This window comes from Phaseolus vulgaris, chromosome 5, assembly GCF_000499845.2.
Source record: "Phaseolus vulgaris cultivar G19833 chromosome 5, P. vulgaris v2.0, whole genome shotgun sequence".
In the NCBI taxonomy this organism is placed as follows: domain Eukaryota; kingdom Viridiplantae; phylum Streptophyta; class Magnoliopsida; order Fabales; family Fabaceae; genus Phaseolus; species Phaseolus vulgaris.
Genome location: NC_023755.2, coordinates 40,358,835 through 40,377,987, shown reverse-complemented (window position 1 = coordinate 40,377,987; position 19,153 = coordinate 40,358,835). Strand labels below are relative to the sequence as shown.

The 19,153-nt window shown below is 30.4% G+C and overlaps 3 protein-coding genes across 4 annotated transcripts; 1 reads left to right on the top strand and 2 right to left on the bottom strand.

The window, feature by feature from the left end:
- Window positions 1–1,262: 1,262 nt before the first annotated feature.
- LOC137834552 (glucan endo-1,3-beta-glucosidase 14-like) lies at window positions 1,263–3,975 on the bottom strand. Its single transcript, XM_068642577.1, has 3 exons — window positions 3,856–3,975; window positions 1,984–3,020; window positions 1,263–1,581 (listed from the first exon to the last, which is right to left on the bottom strand). The coding sequence occupies exons 1-3, from the start codon at window positions 3,908–3,910 to the stop codon at window positions 1,528–1,530; spliced, it is 1,146 nt and encodes a 381-aa protein (XP_068498678.1). The 5' UTR covers window positions 3,911–3,975; the 3' UTR covers window positions 1,263–1,527.
- A 3,667-nt stretch (window positions 3,976–7,642) lies between these two features.
- On the top strand, window positions 7,643–10,720 carry LOC137836039 (G-type lectin S-receptor-like serine/threonine-protein kinase SD2-5). 2 transcript variants are annotated; one of them, XM_068644851.1, is made up of 2 exons: window positions 7,643–7,850; window positions 8,107–10,720. In XM_068644851.1, the coding sequence occupies exon 2, from the start codon at window positions 8,114–8,116 to the stop codon at window positions 10,550–10,552; it is 2,439 nt and encodes an 812-aa protein (XP_068500952.1). In that variant the 5' UTR covers window positions 7,643–7,850; window positions 8,107–8,113; the 3' UTR covers window positions 10,553–10,720. The 2 variants fall into 2 exon arrangements, with proteins under 2 accessions (XP_068500952.1, XP_068500953.1); XM_068644852.1 differs by having other exon boundaries at window positions 7,704–7,850; window positions 7,978–10,720.
- A 2,695-nt stretch (window positions 10,721–13,415) lies between these two features.
- LOC137836038 (uncharacterized) lies at window positions 13,416–15,295 on the bottom strand. Its single transcript, XM_068644850.1, has 3 exons — window positions 14,547–15,295; window positions 14,150–14,322; window positions 13,416–13,832 (listed from the first exon to the last, which is right to left on the bottom strand). Exons 1-3 carry the CDS (start codon window positions 15,000–15,002, stop codon window positions 13,715–13,717), a joined length of 747 nt encoding a protein of 248 aa, XP_068500951.1. The 5' UTR covers window positions 15,003–15,295; the 3' UTR covers window positions 13,416–13,714.
- Window positions 15,296–19,153: the final 3,858 nt, after the last annotated feature.

Genomic DNA, 19,153 nt, shown 5'->3' with positions numbered 1-19,153 from the left:
CAATTATAAAATTATTATTGAACCAATAATAGGAGAAGTTTTGGCATGGGAGAATATCTTTTGACTGAATAAGTTGAACTGCGAAGAATCAAAATCTTCATATATAATTAACAATTATAAAATGAAATCATGCTTTATTATATACATAATTTAATTATCACAAGCATTTTTCATTTATGTATAATTATATTCATTTTTCACCTTAATCTCGTATTCCATATAATTATATAGTAGGATTTTAAAAGAACAAAATCTTATACGCACGAGGGTCAAACCGTATAATTATACATAAAAAATACTTTTTAATAGTGTACTTCACAATATATTATAATGCTATTTTTTGGGCACGTTTTCCCCTGATTAATCTAAATCAAATCAATTAAACTAAAAACGAGTTTTTTCACTGAATAAATAAAAAACGATTGGTATATATATTATGTTTGTCTTTGATCAATTACAAATAAAAATATTCAATAGTTACGATTTTAAAATATTCAAAATTATTTAAAAGTAAATAGTACATCGTAAATATTTTATTGTTATTTATAATTAATCATGATGAAAACATAATCAATTATTAAATATTTTAGTAAACGTGAAAAATTTAGCCATACATTTATTTATTTTTAGTAAATTAAAATCTATTTTTCATAGTTTTTAGTTATATTTGGGCACGGTAAAGAGTATATCTTTAAAACCAAACACACATAAATGATTAATATATTTTAACTAAATTCTGTGTAATATATGCAAGTTTCATAATTTTCTACCTTTCTAAGATAGCTATATATTTATATTTTTTTATGGACACTAGTTTGACAAAAGTTAAATGTGATTTTGACAGTTACCAGAATTAATCAGTAATATATTTCATTAATTAAATCTAATCACTATCCATCATAGTACAGCTACACAAACTCTGTTCAACATTCAGTAAATTAATTAAAGTTTCACTTCTTAATTTTTGTTTAGTTTAGTTGAACTTTTTCACTTTGGCAAATGCATTAATTATTTTTTGAGATGGAAAGATAGGAGCTTTATATAACAATTAATTAATTTGTCAAGACACTTTTAGTGAGATTGACATGCATATATATAAACATTGTCAAAAAGTTTTGAAGTGATCGTGCATAAGATGCATTGGTGATGATAATTTTCCTTTATAAATTAAGAGATTAGTGTGATATTTATAAAAATAAATAAAAAATTAAAAAAATAAATTTATATTAGATTTATTAAGAGATAAACTTTAAACTTAATTCAACCGATTTATAAGATAAGATTTATATCCACTTATCTATTATGAATTGATATGTGATTTTCAACATACATTCTTTACATTGAGACTATCAATTATTCGATAATGAGTTACGTAATAAATTTAACAAAACTCTCGTTATAAATTTAGGTGATTATAATATCAATATTCACTGTGAAAATTCCACAACTTGAAAATACAGAAAACTGTTACAGAATCCAAAGAATAATCGATTTTACAAGTAGCTGAATCTATAGGTATTTACAATGCTACAAAACAAAAACAACCATAGTAAAAGCCAGCACAAACGAGGTTCCAGCACCCTGTAAAAGCATAATTATTAGAAACATGGAACGGGAAGAAGAACATAAATTTTAAAATATTGCACTTAAAAAAAATCATTAAATAAAAAATAATTTGAAAGATAAAAAATAATTATATATTATTAATAAAACTATATACTATTTTAAAAACTAATTTCTTTTTATTAGTTTTTTTATTCATAAATAATTTTTAAATTGATATTTAATTAGATATTAAGATTTTATATAACAACTTTAAAATATAAATAATTATTGTGAAAATTTAAACAGTTAATTAAATATTAATTTTAAAACTATTTATTAATAATAAAAATTAATTTAAATATTAATATTTTTTTTAATATTTAAAATAGTATCTAATCTAATTATTATAGAAATTAATAATTTTTTATTTTTAAATACCTTGAAGGAAATAAAAGATGAAGTTGCAGAAGATGGTACAAGTCCAGTGAAGCCAATATCATATGCAATGCTTCCATCAGCCTTAAACAGTCCAAAGTTTCTCTCCGATGTGGGACCAGGTTTCGAATTTTCATTGAACAGAGCAAAGATATAAGCTTTCGCCACCATTTTTGGCCTATAAGGGGTTCCTTTCTTCTTCAGCAATCGTTTACGCAGATTAAGATTATAGGTCCTTGCATTCTTCACTGTTGCACCAGCTTCATCATCATCTCCACGAGAAGCCCAACCAGTCTCAGAAACAATCACTTCCATCTTCTCAAAACCAACCTTCTCCAAGGCAGCATAAGCTGCATCAACCTGAGCCTCAAACATGTTACCATAATGCAGCTTTGTCTTTGCATCATAAATCCCTGGATTTTTCTCCATGAGAGCATAGTTAAGATCAATGTGCTGTGGATCATTCTTGTAGGCAAGGAAGGGATATGCATTTATGAAAAAAGGGGTGCCAATTTGTGAGAAGAATTGCAAGAGAGGCTTCATATATGGAAGAATATCTTCCTTGAAAGTGCATGATGATGGAGGAAAAGAGGTAGCAAAAACAGCCTCAGAATGTGGACTTGAAACTTGAACACTTTTTGCTAGACCAAGCTTGCTAAGAGCATTGTGAACATTCTTTGCTGCAGGTAGCAGAACTTCCCAGAGGGTTTTGTCTGAGCCTCCCAAGATCTCATTTCCCACTGCAATTCCACGAATTTTGGTTCCTGGAAGAAACTGCTGAACGTTTTCTTTGACCCAAGTCATGGCTCTGTCCTCTCCCACACTCATGTCAGTGAGAAATTCATTGCCAATCCCAACCACAATTTCAATGCCAGAGCCTTTGAAGGCACGGAGAACTTGGTGATCAGCATCATATATTCTGATGTTCTTGATTTTTGCTGCTTTCAGTAAGGTAACCACACTTTCTGGGGGAGGAAGGTTATTAGCTATCCTACCATAGTTTACACCATATGTTCCCGTAAATGCTTTATCCCCTAAAACTGCATCACACCAGAATGTTGAACTTTGCTTAGTGCAAGAATATGTGTTTGATTAGATAGATTATAACTCAAAGTCATTTTTATAAGAGTCATTATAATAAGTTATGATGCTCGGACACGTATCTTAAATGATGTATCTGTGTCGGACACACGTATCAGACATTGATATTCGTAAGACATGTATCGGTGAAATATCTAATTCAAAAAATATTTGTTGAATTTTTAACAATTCTAACACAATTCTAACACAATTTTAAAAAATAGAAATACATTAATTTTCAAAAAACTTAAATTTATTGTATAAATTTTTATTATGATTATAAAAATAAGGAACAAATCATTTTGAAATAATGAGAAACATCTTTCTGTTAAAAAAAAAACATTGAAACATACTTGTGTACATAAATCTTTATTGTCAATTTATATAATTCATAATTATATAATATATATAAATATTCTCTGTATCCTACATTTTAGAGATGATACGTATCTCCGTGTTCGTGTTGTATCAATGTCATATGAGTGACACAAAGATTATAAGTGATCACGAGTTTATAGTAAGGTCTTATAAAATTTTGTAATCAAAATTAACTGTGTATGTAATTATCAAAATGACTTGAGTCTAATTAAGGTATGCATGGAACAGATAGCAGATGTAAGCTATTATTGTTGATGCAAATGCTAGTTCTAATGGCATTAGGGAGATTTGAATCTAGAACTTTGAACACAAAATCAAATATTGTGATGGATGAAAAAATCAAAATACACATCTGTTAATAGTATTATATATAGAAAATAGAATGTGAGATAGATAATTAGAAAGAGTAGTACATACCAAGAGAAAATAGTAGAAAGAAGAAGAGCAGAAGCGTGGTATGTGGTCTAAGCATGTTAAGAGTGGAAGAGCATTCCAATTGTGGAAAAAAAATGTGGTAGATGCATGTGTTATGTAATTGGGTAACTTCATTAGCAAAATTAAATTAGTAATCCTCATGTGGATGCAATACTTTTCCTCCAAAAACTATAGATTCTTAGTCTTTAACCCAAGATGGTTGCAAAAAGAGTGTGTTTGAGGGGATTAGAATAGATTCTTCCCTTAACTCCTCTTTTAAGTATACCTTTTCCACTTTTTACTCTATTCATTTCAACTTTTCCACTCTAATACTTGGAGAAATTAATACAATTCACCCTTTATTGGTGTGCCCACTTTCTATAGCATTCAACCAAGACTGCATATTCTAATTCAGTCTCGAAATTAGATTACAATAGAAAAAAGACTTTTTAATTAAATAAAATAATGCTAAGTTGTCAAAATAAAACTTTAATTCAGCTCATGGTTTTATGTTAAGAAAGAGAGAAAGAAAGCGAAAACTATGAGAAAAAAAAACATAAAATAAAATATTATATTATAATAAAATAATAATTTATTTAGGTGTCAAATGTATCAAATTGGTGTCAAGTATCACACGGACAACAACCCATACATATAACAAACCAAAATCACATATAATTTAGGTAGGTACAAAGACATTAATACGATATAGATACCGACACAGAGATACGTATAATCTCTAAAATAAATGACACATGACACAAATCCATATATTATATAATTATGTATTTTATAAATTGACAATAAATATTTATGTGGACAAATATGTTTTAATTTTTTTTGAAGCAGAAAAATGTTTTTCATGACTGATTTAAAAGAATTTGTTCTTTTAACGGTTTTTGAATTAGACATTTCATCGATACGTGTCTTACAAGTATCATGTTTAATACGTATGTCCGACACGAATATATAGACGTGTCTGAACCTCGTTATATACACAATGTTTAATACTTCGTTATTAAAATGTGTGCGACAAAAGGTTGCTAATGTTTCTATCAAAAGATTGTGATTGTGAAAAGCACGAGTAAGAAAGCCCAAGTATGGTGGCAACAAACTTCGGACAAGAAAGGAGATTTTTCTTTTTGAACTCCTAGAATTTTTTCTCCTACCCGCATGATATAGAAAATGATAACATGTTTTATATTGAAATACTTAGTGTAAAACATTTCTATATTATACCATCTACAACTATAAAGAGAGTAAATTCTAAATTATATAATCTAAAATCACAATATTTCATATCACATATATTTTTTAATTTAAATTAACTAATCTAAAGTTATATTTTATTTTATAATATTATTTTAAATTACACAATTTAAAGTATTTTTTTTGAATTATTTAATTCATAATTTATATAATCCTATTTTAGGTTATAAAATTCTATTTTAAATTACCCATTTCAAAATTATATTTGAAGTTATATAATTTAAATTACATAATTTAGAATATATTATAACCAAAATATGTTGATATTTGTATATTAGGGGAATGAGAAAAAAAACTGTGAAGGTAAAAGAAAAATAATATTTACCAAACACAATTTAAAAATATAAAAAATAAAGTTATATATTAAATAAGACTTAGGAAAAGAATAAAAAGTTAAAATTATATTTATAAAATATGACTTACTCAACTTTATAATTTATTTTGATAGGGTACAACTTTAAAACCCTAGAATGACATAGTTCATTTAATGCAATGTGTAGAACTAATTAGGGTTTTTTTATTTCTTCTTTCTCAGTGTGCTACCTATTATGGGCTAAAGGTTTGAACTTTAAAACCTAAGATTGAATAGCTTATTTAATATCAACTTCATAACTAATTAATACTTTTGTTTTCTCAAACAAAGATTTCAATAACCTTAAATTTTAATTATTAATTTTTATTGGAAGATAATGACCTTTTATCTTTATTAGGTTTGAGTCATTGAAATAGTATATTATAATCTCTTTAATTTGAAGTTGAATATTTTTTAACATGACCACTTAGTAAATAATAAGAAAAAATATGTGGCAAAGGTTTCCTATAATATAATTTTGTTCATTTTAAAAGATAAATTCAATAATATGATTTCAAAAATTTGTTTTATTTAATCTTACTTTCATTCTTGAATTCATTTTTTGCAACAAGTTACTTAATTCACTTCCAGGTTAAGCCCTTATCAAATTTCTTTTCTTAGAGTTTTATTTGTTTAGTTTTTTATTAATTGATGCATTTTATTTTACTAAAAATATGGATTTGAATACATTATGATATAATTACATTAAAAAATGTCTTAAAAAATTTGATATTATGAACTGTTATAAGTTCGAAGAAAATAAAACTTTAGGATTGATTGAATTCACAAGATAGGCTGTGACTTTTGATTTACCTGTCAATTTTTTTCTACATAACTTTAGACTTTTCAAAATCAGTTCAGAAAAAGAAATATTAATTAAGGGTTTCTTTCTTTATTTTATATTTTCCACTAGCTTTATTAGGTTGGAATGATATTATTAAAAATATCTGTCCTCTTCTGTTATTTAAAAAAAAAAACCTTCTTCAAAGTGATTGTAATATAATATATTTCCATAGAATTTCTATGTGGTTTTAATTCTTAAAGAGAGATAAAACATACTTAAACTTTATATATATAAAAGATATCAAAATTTTCAGCAAGTTAAAAAAATTCATTGAAAATATTTTTGTACCTTTTAGTTTTCAAAACATATTTTGTTTTAAAAATTAACAATTTGTCTTCAATTTTAATATCTCCATTTTCTCTGTAGGTTTCAACATTTTTTATTTAGTAAATATTTTGTAAACTAAAATATCGAAAACTACATGGAAAATTAAAGTTATGAATTTTTCATTCTGCCTACTTGATTTATTAATAATAGAGTTATAGAATATATATATATATATATATAAATGTTCATGAAAGTTCTACTATTTAATAATTATTTCATAATTAATAAATGCATCCTCTGATGTTGAGGTGTGACATTAAGTAAAAAGAGTACTCTAATAAATAGGGTTGGGTGGAAACTTATGTGGCAGGTGGCTCTGCCAACTCATTCTGAAACCAAGTCAAAGTCCTAAAATTTCAAATTGTTTAAAATAATAATAATAATAATAATAATAATATAATAATAATAATATAATAATAATAATAATAATAATAATAATAATAATATTTAAGATGATGAAAAGAAAATTACACAAATTTGAGGTAGAAATATTTTTTTTATTTCATTCCATTTTCTTAACAGTCCAAACCTAAATAGTCACCATAGAAGTATTTATTAGTTTATTAGTTTAGATTAACTATAAAAGTTTAAATGTTTGGGATTTTAGGTTAATCAAGTAGAAGTCAAAATTAAATTTCAACATTATTGTTTCCTTAAAAATTTAAAGAATTACAATCATATCGATATATCTTATATTATTAATTGTTATATTTGGAAAATTATGATATCATATTTTTTTAATTATTTACTTTATAAAAGATAGTTACAGTGAATTCGGGATAAAATAGTTTGTTTATTAAGTAATATGTTTTCATATTGATCAAAATTAAATTAAATTGTTCTTACTCAAATTAATTTAAGTAAGATCATGTAAAACAAAATAAATAAAAAAACCTGAACCAATTTAAAAATAAAAAATGATTGATTTTAATTTTATTATTTATTTACAAATTGCCTTCAAAATGGATATATATACCAAAAAAAGAGTCAATAAGGTCAATAACCTCAAAAACAGGGAAGTTTAGGAGTATAATGAAGTGTGCAACAAGATCATCATTTATTAGATAGTAGTGAAAACACATAGTATTTCAACCACATGTAGCCATGAACAAAATGCACAGAACTCTCTCTAATCTTCCTCTTCTTCCTCCTTCCTTCCACATTCTAACATCACAACATCACTTTTCCTACTCAATGCAAAATAAGGTGTGTTATATTCATACCTGTATCACTATTTCTCCTCAACTCATTCTGCACTTCCTTCTATGTTTTGTAACATGCTTTCCTGCACTAACAACCATATTTTTCCATGAAAATCTCCATCTATTTACAGTAGTTTCACTCTCACTCGTGGCTTCCTTCTGTTTCACTCCATATTTTATCAAGGGGCACCAAATTATTTATTATCTTCTCAGATCTTACATGATCCTTTTTTGAGTTAATACTCAATGTTTTGATGCAGTTATAGAATGATGGACATGTTAAGATGGGGAACCTTGGTTTTCTGTGTGTTCCTTTTGTTTAGTACCTGTTTGGCAAAAGATCAACACATTATTCGGATATATCCTGGTTTCAGTGCTTCTCAACCTGATTGGAGCGACCATAATGGTTTTTTCTTGGTATCCAACAGCTCAGCTTTCGCTTTTGGATTCTTCACTACTCTTGATGTTTCATCGTTTGTCTTAGTTGTCTTGCACTTGAGCAGCTACAAAGTGGTTTGGACTGCCAACAGAGGCTTACTTGTTGGGAAATCTGCTAAATTTGAGCTTGACCTTAGTGGGAATGCGTATTTGGAAGGTGATGGCGGTGTGGTTTGGGCAACAAATACAACAGGGCAGAAAGTGAGAGCCATGGAGTTGCAAGACTCAGGGAATTTGGTGTTGGTTGGGGATAATGGGAGAGCTATTTGGCAAAGTTTTAGCCATCCCACTGATACCCTTTTGCCTGGTCAACACTTTGTGGAGGGAATGACCCTCAAAAGCTTCCACAACACCTTGAACATGTATTATTATCTTGGTTATAAGCAAGGTGATTTGTTTCTCTATGCAGGATTTGAAACTCCACAAGTGTACTGGTCCCTGTCAGGAGAAGAGGGTGATGCTCAGAGAATCTCAAAAAATATCACTACCAAGGTTCACTCAGCTTCTTTGGTGTCCAATTCATGGAGATTTTATGACAAAGATCAAGTTTTGCTGTGGAAAATTGACTTCTCTGACACCTCAGATCCCAACTCATTGTGGGCTGCAACCTTGGATCCAACTGGTGCTATCACTTTTTATGATCTCAACAAAGGGAGGTCTCCTAACCCTGATGCAGTTAAGGTACCAAAAGACCCCTGTGGCACTCCCCTGCCTTGTGATTCCTACTATGTTTGCTTCTTTCAAAACTGGTGCATCTGCCCCAAACTTCTCAAATCTAGTTTTAACTGCAAACCTCCCAACATCTCCACCTGTTCCACTACATCAAAAGAACTTGTTTTTGTGGGTGAAAAGCTTGATTATTTTGCTCTCAAGTACACTACACCGGTCTCAAAATCCACCCTCAGTTCTTGCAAAGAGGGTTGTTTAGGAAACTGCTCTTGCCTTGTGCTTTTCTTTGAAAACAGCACCGGTAGATGCTTTCATTTTGATGAGACTGGGAGTTTCCAACGCAGTAAGGGGGGCGATGGTGGTTATGTTTCATTCATGAAGGTCTCCATTAGTAGTGATGATGGAGTACATAGTAACAAAAATGGAAGGAATGACACTGTGCTAGTTGTAGTCATAGTGATTCTCACAGTTCTGGTTATTGTTGGTCTTGTCACAGGATTCAGGTACTACTACAAGAAGAAGAATGTTGCAAGGTACCCTCAAGACACCTTTGAGGAAGATGATGATTTCTTGGAGAGTATCTCAGGGATGCCTGCACGTTTTACTTTTGCTGCTCTTTGTAGAGCAACCAAGGACTTTTCCACAAAGATTGGAGAAGGAGGTTTTGGCTCAGTGTATTTAGGTGAGCTTGAAGATGGCACCCAATTGGCTGTGAAAAAGTTGGAAGGTGTTGGACAAGGAGCAAAAGAGTTCAAAGCAGAAGTGTCCATAATTGGAAGTATTCACCATGTTCATTTGGTGAAGCTCAAAGGGTTCTGTGCTGAGGGTCCTCATCGCCTTCTTGTGTATGAATACATGGCAAGGGGTTCTTTGGACAAATGGATCTTCAAGAACAGTGAGAACAGTTTCTTGCTGAACTGGGAGACAAGGCACAACATTGCAATAGGCACGGCTAAGGGATTGGCCTATCTCCACGAGGAGTGTGAAGTGAGGATCATCCACTGTGACATCAAGCCACAGAATGTTCTTCTTGATGATAACTTCACAGCAAAGGTTTCAGATTTTGGATTGGCCAAGCTAATGAGCCGTGAGCAGAGCCATGTGTTCACAACTATGAGAGGCACAAGAGGGTATTTGGCACCAGAATGGATTACTAACTATGCAATTTCGGAGAAGAGTGATGTGTTCAGCTATGGCATGCTCTTGCTTGAGATAATAGGAGGGAGGAAGAACTATGATCAGTGGGAAGGGGCTGAGAAGGCACATTTTCCTTCCTATGTGTTCAGAATGATGGATGAAGGGAAACTGAGAGAAGTTGTTGATCCAAAGATAGATGTTGATGAGAAGGATGAAAGGGTTGAAGCTGCTCTAAAAGTTGGTCTTTGGTGCATACAAGATGATGTGAGTTTGAGGCCTTCAATGGCAAAAGTAGCTCAAATGCTTGAAGGGTTGTGCCATGTACCTGATCCACCATCATTATCTCAAGCTGGTACTTATTCAGCTTTCATGAAATTGAGCAGTGGAGAAGCTACTTCATCACAGGCTAGTTTTTTTAGCAATGTACCAATGTCATGTGTTCAATTATCAGGACCAAGATGAGATCAAGTGCAATGCAAGTACCTAAATCACTCATGCATACGTGCTTTTTTAATGTTTAGTTTCAATTCTATGAACATCAATTTTGCTTGTCATTGCGTTTAGATTCAGAAATCCTATGGAATTTTGCACATACCAAATGCAGAATTGAACTTGTCTTTCTTCTGCCTATGGATAACAATCTTCTCGTGATTTTCCCTTGGTTTTTATTGGCTCTTTAAATTCACGGACAAGGGATGACCCAATAAGAGGCCAACATTTACAATACTATTTAGTTAGTTGGTTATTCTTTGTAATTACACTTTAGAAACCAAGTTTTCATCATCGTTTATTTTTTTTGTTAAATATATTTTTCGTCATTTTATTTTTATATAAAACTGATTTTCCTCTTTAATCTAAATTTTAGATCTTTAGGTACTTGTAGTAAAAAACTATTTGAATAAGTCATTGTAAAAAGAAATTTACATGATAAAACGGTAGGATATTAAAATATTTATTACTGACATAATATTACAATACAAATACTCAAAATTAGTGTGTTATGTAATAAAAAAACATATCAATTTTAATAGTTTTCTTATTACAAATAAACATGAGGTTTAAAGTTTAAATTAGAAATTATTTTTCGTCTTTAGTCCAAATTTTAGATTTTCTGGATATTATACTAAAAAATTATTGGAATGAACTATTGTCTAATTTTTTTACCTAACAAACTGTAGGATATTAAAATATTTTATGGGTGAATGTTATAATATTATAATACACACTCAAAATTCATTTATTATGTAATAAAAAAACATATCAATTCCAATAGTTTCCTTATTAGTAGTAATCACGAAGTGTAAAGTTTAGAATAGAGAAAACAAATCTATTTTCACCTTATTATACATGCATAAAAAATATATTTAATTGTTTTTTTAATTATAAAAAACTATGTGAAATTAGTCTGAAATTTAGGTTCTATCAAGAACAGTGTAGAAACAAGATTAAAGTCAAAATGATGCGGATTAAGTATGATGTAACCTTAAAAAGGAGAAAGAAAGGAACAAAAAAATCTTGATTCATACGCTATTTGCGGTACCTAACCCATACTGGGCTTAGACTCTTATTGGAGAAGAGAAGATGAGTGGCAGAGAGGCTATTTCTCTTCACATCTGTAGATAGACTTCGGACCAATTAATTATTCATACAGATAAGAAAGAAAATTAAACACCTAACTCTAACCTTTATTCATAACTCATATCACCACCATGCCTTCTACCATATTTTCACCTCAAAATTTTACCCTTTCTTGCAAATTTGTGTTAGTATAATGTAGTTAGATATTTGATGATTTATCCGCGACGTATTGGGTAAGTCTCCCGAGATATAATATGAATTTTTCAGAAATTTTTGAGGATCAAAATTAGTAAGATACTTTTAAAAGAGTAAGATTCCAAGATCTCAAAAATATTTAGAAATAAGAAAAAGAGAAAAAATGGAGAAAGGGTGCACGGTGAGTGATGCTTGTTGGAAAGGAGAAAACTCATATTTATAGAAGGAAAAATAATTGTATCCCATATCCTACTATGTGAGTAAAACTTCTTCCCATGGTCAAAGCTACTCAATTTCGTTGTGGAGAGGAAGGTTGAGTGTTCCGGAGAGTGCGGAGGAGATCCAGATCCGTTGAGAGCACATTCTAGGATGACTCATTCAAGATAGGAATTGTTTCTGAAGGTCCCCTTAGGATGCGGGACGTTGAGAATCTATCCCAGAAGGTTTCTACATGTTCATTCTCTTCGAACAGAGGCTTCAGAAGGTTATGCACAACCTCCGTCTATTGCAATTTCATAACATTATGATGAATTCTTGATACATATTGTTAAGATAAGCGAATTTTAAGTCTAACTCAATTTTGAAAAATTGAAAGTAAACTTTAAACATAACTCAATCTTACAAAATCAACTGATGAGATAAAGTTTGAAGTTGTTTGCATATTATAAAATATCTTTATTTCTAATCGATATAAGATGGTTGAGACATATTTTCGCATAGCATTACCTTTTCTTACTGTTTCAAAATATCGTAGCCAGAAATAAAAACTAGTGAATATTTGTGAAGCCTCAGATAATACATTAGTAAATAAGGCTAAATTAACGGGGATATTATTTCTGATGGAGTGAGTACAAAGTTATGAGAAAAGACTGTTTAAATAAGACGCATCTCAAACATGGTACCACCTTATCAAGGAGTCTATGTGACAGGTTAAAATGAAAGACATTGAGACGACAAAGATGGAGTTGTCATGTCCCATCTACATTTGGAGCCATTGTTCATTTATATTGTTATTTAAACCTATCACATGAATATTCTATGTTTTATTTTTGTTCTTTTCCATTCTTGTCGTGGGATTGGATCAACTTCTTCCCCAACATATTTAATCCTTTATAAAAGGTAGGACAAGGTGTGGGGTTCTTTAAAGGGAAACAAAAAGAAGATTTGAGACTAAAACACCACTTTTAATTCCAAATTTTGCTGCTCTTGCTCATTTTTATTTAATAGGAAACTTTCATATATGAATCAACCAATATCCATATATGATGCAATAATCTCATTGTATTATGATGATCACTAGCGCCTTCCACATAACATATATTTTAAACTCCTATATTACAAAGGTTGCCTGAGTAACTAGTGTAATATAGAGATACATATAACACCTGTGAAATAACCGGTGTTACATGTAATTGACATTTTACAACGTTCACATCTACACCAAAGATAGGATTAGTGTAAAATGTCTCCTAAAACTAGTGTAAAATGTCTTTTCTACACTAGTGACTCTTTCAAATAATTCTAGTTCAAGATAGTCAATTAAAGAACATGATGAAACCATAAAAGGGTTGTTCTCTTTTCTTTAATTTCAACCAAAATTTCATATTCTCAAGATTCAGCAGTGAAAGCCTAGCTGATATACTACAGAAGACAGAATACATGTTTGATTTCTCTTATTTGTAGCATAAGCTATTTACAACTAGACGGTCAACTCTAGGCTACTAAACTGAGAGAGGAAGCTGAGAACACATGATTTAGTTATATCAGTTACTTTGGTTTTCTCTTATATAATGTTTTCTACTCTCTCTTGTAATGGAGTACATATAGAAACATCTTTTTTTCTTGCTCCTGTCATTCTTCAAAGAGATGAAGTGGATATGCATGGCAGAGATCAGTCTTCTGTTGGCACTCTTTGTCTTCACCTTCTTCAACATCCCAGAGGAATTTTGCATAAGAAGCCAGAACATAGCTGAAGATGGGCAACAATGAAGGTTCATACATTAGTTTTATCAACAATTCATTGCCTTGGATCACACCTCAACTAATTATAATTTATAACATAACTTAGCTAATGAGTTTCAAATTTTTAACAAATCATAGAATGTCTATTTGGAAAAAGGAAACAAAGAACCAGCTTCATGTAACACTTTCTTGATGCAAGTCATCTAACACTACTACCACAGAAACAAACACCATATATTTTTAAACTGCATCTGATTCTATAAACAAGTATTAGGAGAATGCAAGTAAAGAAGAACAATCATAATCCATGTATATTTTTCTCACCAATCATCTGGGGCACTCTTAACAGCTTGATCAAAATAGCCCTCAGCTCGATCAGCATTCTTCTCTGTTTGCCATATCAAATCCGCATAGAGGGACAAAACATTAGCATCACCAGGATTAGCCAAAATGGCTCTTTCAAGATACTCCCCTGCTTTGGGATAATCTCCACGAACCTATTTGCAAATTCAATGTCAGAAAAACACTAAATAGTAATAGAAAGAAACAAGAAACAAGGATATGTTTTGATAACTACTATTGTAGCTGCTTGGTCTTTTTTTTCTACTTTTCACTTTCTGGTTGATGAATAATCTTAGATATTAGACCCTTTTTCTGTTCTTGTTTCAATTAACAGCATGTGTCCATCATTTTAAGCACCAACCAAAAGAGAACCTATTACCTCCTTCAAAAACTTGGCATAATTTCCAAGCAAAAGAGCATTATTGGGGTTTGCCTCAATCATGTTCTGGTAATAAGCATCTGTCCAATCCCTACCATGTGAGCCTCTTCCACTCCCATTAAAACCACCACAAATCCTGCCACCACCACTCCCCATCCCACCACCCATCACCGAAGTCTGCAACCTACCATCTCTCTTCCCCGAACCACCCTCTCCATGCCCATCTAAACCACAACTTGAAAACAGTTCTCGAACTAAAGGTGGTGTTCCTTTCTTCTTGAAAAATTCCTGCTTTGTTTCCTCCACTTCTTCACTCTCTTTCATCTTCATGCTCCATCGATTCTTCATTACTTTATCTCTTAGTGACATGCAATTTTTCTTCCCAGACTTTGGAAGGGTACGGTCTACCACCAAGTTCTGTGTTATAGTTGGTAGGGTGCAACTTCTGAGTGACATGTTTTTGCACTTCAGAGAGACAAAAACAAGGAAAAAATCAAAAGGGTCGAAGGGAATGACATGAAGGAAGGTGTATGATGGCAAGAAAGAAATGGTAGTAGTAGATGAAGTCACATTTGGAAGGTGGTAGGGACTGAAAGTGTAATAAAGTGCTTAACTATGAAAGAAAACACAGAGAGGGAGTGATTTGAGAGTGAGTGAGTGAGTGAGTGTGTGAAGAAAACTAGAGAAGAAAAACCTCCCCAACACAAAAACCAAACAAGGGATGAGTCATTTTTATACACTAGCACCAGAAAACACCATGTAGCATTTCAGCATTAGAAAAATCCAAGTTGCAGATTAGGATCTGTTTGGCGCGGACACGATTGTGTGAGTTGAAGCAGTGTGGACCCATGTCTGAGTACCTGAGTGCAAAATTGAACGGCCATGAAGGGATTCTCTAAGTGACAGAAATGGTGTCACCATCTAGCCACACTTTCAACCAATTGTTCATGAACATGCGTCAACACTTCCTTGGCTCACCAACTATGCCCATGCTTATTATGATTGAACTCATTAAACATAGTATATTATGAAGTTACAAATGAACTCGAAATGAATCTGATAACAAATCGAATTATGAAATAAAATTTACTTAGGGGTTTTGGCTCCCAGAAACACGTGTTAGTGACCTTCGTAAGGTGAATCAGTCTTGCGAGATGTCTTGAAGCGCAATTCCCATCGAGGCGACGGATAGAATTCTTTTCAGACGACTTAAATACGCGATAGGGTATTGTAAGTGGCAGAGTAACCTTATTGCCACGATCCACTTAGATTCAGCCCTTATCGCTTTAAAAAAAAATTAAAAAGTTTGCCCCGATTTCCAAAATAGGGTAAGACAGTTTTGATCAGGAGAGTGAAATCTTGTGAGTAAAAAGTGACAGCATGGGATATTTTGAAGCTATTATTCTATCTTTTTCCACTAAGCTTCAACTCACTTTGCTGCTGTCATCTATGCTTCATTCTTATCCCCATCTTGTCACTCATTTACTTCAAACACTCTAATCATATACTAAGCATTGTTACGTGAACAAATTCTGCTTGTAAAGTACTGTTTTTACACTCAAATTTTACACCATTTTATTCTTAAATTATACAGATAAATTCGTTTTGCCTCTAGATAGAGAGGGGCAAATACATATAATGAAGATTTTTCTTTTATTTGCCTAAAGGAAAAGTAAAAGTAAAGTAAAAAAGGTAACTTCTAGCTCCTAGAACTAAAACTTATTCTATATTAAAATTGATCATTACAAAATTTTATTTTAAAAGTATGAGATTTTTTTTTAAAAGTGTGAAAAATAAAAAGTTGATGTTTAAAATTGCATCTAGAAATTGTGTTCTACGGTAAAAGGGAGGGAAGGGTGAGATTTTTATTTTTAATAATTAGTCTAATTTAATAATTTAAAAATAAAAACAATACAGTATAAAAAAGTTAGAAATTTTGAGTATTTTAGTTATTTGTAAGACTATTATATGATCGTTTTAATTTAAAAATAAAAAATGTTCCAAGATTCCTTTTCCTCTAATGTCAAGGTCGGTTTTGATTAGATAGAGCATTGGGAGAAGCAAAGCATATTAGGGATTTGGCAATTTCTTCCTCCACCATATCAATTTCAGCATGCACCCAATCAATTCTAGAAAATGACAAAAATATCCCTCTTAAATGACGAAAATAACCTTACACAAAAATGGAGAAATTATTTTTGAAACTTTTATCTGAAATATTTTGGATTTCAATTTTCAGAACATATTTTTGAATTCTGAAATTTTTTATCCAGAATATATTTTTAGTTTTGTGTTTTTTTTTCCAGCATGTATTTTTTTATTTCTCAATTATAATTATTATTTTGGATTTTTCAATTTGGAATAAGGGTAGTTTTGAAAATTTAAAAAATTGATATGGTGAAGGTTAAAATTGATATGGTGCAGGAGGGTAGTTTTGGAAATTTAAAAAATTGATATGGTGGAAGTTAAAATTGATATGGTGCAGGAAGAATTTGTCTAGGGATTTTTATTTGCTTTATGCAAAAGATATTTTTGGAATAGTCCACTGTTGTTGACCCAAACCCTTTTGGGCTTTTTGAACTTCATACATTCAAGTGTGTTACTTCCTGCACCTTAATAAATGACTTTCTGCATCTCATCATTATCGGAAAATACCATTTTACCCTTTTCAAAAATAACTTTTAAATTATTATTTTTTAAATATTTTCAGAATATAATTTCCCAAACATATTTTATAAATTTCGAATTTATCATTCTGGAAATTAAAAAAATGTGTTACAGAAATTCCGAAATCATCCAAAATTATTTAGGATAATTCTGGTATTGGAAAGAATGTAGGAGTGCAGGAAGAAAAATGTAGGGGTGCAGGATGAAATACCCTCCATGCAAATGTGATTTAGTAGTTCTAAGGTTCCTGTTTGGCAAAGGAAATTAATCTTTAAATGTATAGCATATTTGTATATGCACAAGTAACATATTTCTAAGGTTCATGTTTGGTTAATTTTTATAAAAATAATGTTTTTTTAATTTCACTGAAATTAGCAACTGTAACATAAAAGTTATATAAAAACAGTCATTTATATTAAAATCTATTCTAACTATTATTAGATTGCATATTAAAATGTTACTGGAGTTTAAGTAATGTTTCTAATTTGAATTTTGTGGATGAAAAATGTGAGTGGTGAGATATCTCAATTAAAAGGGGATAATCAATTTTTTTATTAGGAATTTTTAATCATCCAGAAAGTCTATGAATGGATTTAAATTTACATAATGAAAAACAATTTTTTTAAGAGGCATATAACCTTATGTTCGATTCGTGATAATTAGGGATGGAAAAACATTGATATATAAAATTACAAGTATTTTTTATCATAAATGAAATGTAAATTACATTTCTTAATTTATACATTTATTTTTAATTTAAAAATAGATAAAAAAAAATCATGAAAAAAAACTATGAAGCTCGTATACTTCAGAGAAGGAAGAGTATTTTTATCGTAAGTGTCAGATACCAATATTTTTCCAATACTTTCAAATATGTTCAAAAAAGTATTTAATATTTTATTTTAATTTTTACCTTTTTTTTCTCATATACTATGATACTTTGGAATACTTCGAGGGTTATATCAAAAAAGTATATATAATCCTTTTTCACTTGATTTTGTAACTTTTTTCTAAAATATGACTTGATATATACTTCCAAATAACATAAAAAAAACCTTCTAATATTCTCTATAAAAAGATTAAGGATTATCGTATAAAAAAATTAGAGACAAAGTTTTGCTAATTAATTAGATAAAGTTATCACTTTAGTGTGATGGATACAATTTTAATGTAACAAAAAAATTGGTAAATTAACATAAATTTGTGTTGTCACATAGTTAAAGCAAATAACTACACAGTTAATTTGTCTCCTAACGAAATTTCAGGACAATGATATATTCAGCTTCATTTATCTTATTAGTTTATAATATTTTATTCTAAAACATAGTTATAGAGACATTACTTTTTAATATTAAAGTGTCATTATATATATAAAATTACAGAATTATATGCTTTTTTTTATATTTAAGAAGATTCTAAATAATTATGCAAGTGATTTGAATGAAAAAACACTTCAAGAAAATCACTGAATTGAATAAAAATTAATTTTAGAGAAAAAAATGGATCTTATTTATCAGATATACAAAATATACTCTTGGAGATCTCACATGGACTAGAGATTAGAGTATTTCATTGTATATAAGTGGGTGCAAACCTCACCCCATGAGCCGGTTTTATGGGGTTGAGTTAGGCTTAAAGTTCACTTTTGTAATATGGTATCAGAGCCATTTTCGAGCCTATCCTAACGAGTGTTTGTTGGATCTATCGTGTCACCCGCTATCGGACCGCTATCGGACCGCTATCGGACCACCCATAATATATAGTCTCACGCATGAGTTGGTAGTCTCAGCGGCGTGAGTAGGATCTCATTCATTTAGTTATATGGCCATATAAGTAGGCATATATAAGAAGCTACCAAGGGTAAGAACATGAACACATCTTAAATTAATGGATAAACATGAAGACAAGTTGAATGAAAGCAAGCACCAACCAAAGTAGAT

Bases quoted from the DNA above. Each gene is read 5' to 3' on its own strand.
- LOC137834552 (XM_068642577.1), bottom strand. From the start codon at position 3,910: ATGCTTAGACCACATACCACGCTTCTGCTCTTCTTCTTTCTACTATTT. The intron at 3,021-3,855 runs GTATGTACTACT...GGTGTGATGCAG, and splicing joins CTTTCTACTATTTTCTCTTG to TTTTAGGGGATAAAGCATTT. The intron at 1,582-1,983 runs GTATTTAAAAAT...ATGCTTTTACAG, and splicing joins CATCTTTTATTTCCTTCAAG to GGTGCTGGAACCTCGTTTGT.
- LOC137836039 (XM_068644851.1), top strand. From the start codon at position 8,114: ATGATGGACATGTTAAGATGGGGAACCTTGGTTTTCTGTGTGTTCCTT.
- LOC137836038 (XM_068644850.1), bottom strand. From the start codon at position 15,002: ATGTCACTCAGAAGTTGCACCCTACCAACTATAACACAGAACTTGGTG. The intron at 14,323-14,546 runs GTAATAGGTTCT...ATTTGCAAATAG, and splicing joins ATGCCAAGTTTTTGAAGGAG to GTTCGTGGAGATTATCCCAA. The intron at 13,833-14,149 runs GTGAGAAAAATA...GCCCATCTTCAG, and splicing joins AAGAGTGCCCCAGATGATTG to CTATGTTCTGGCTTCTTATG.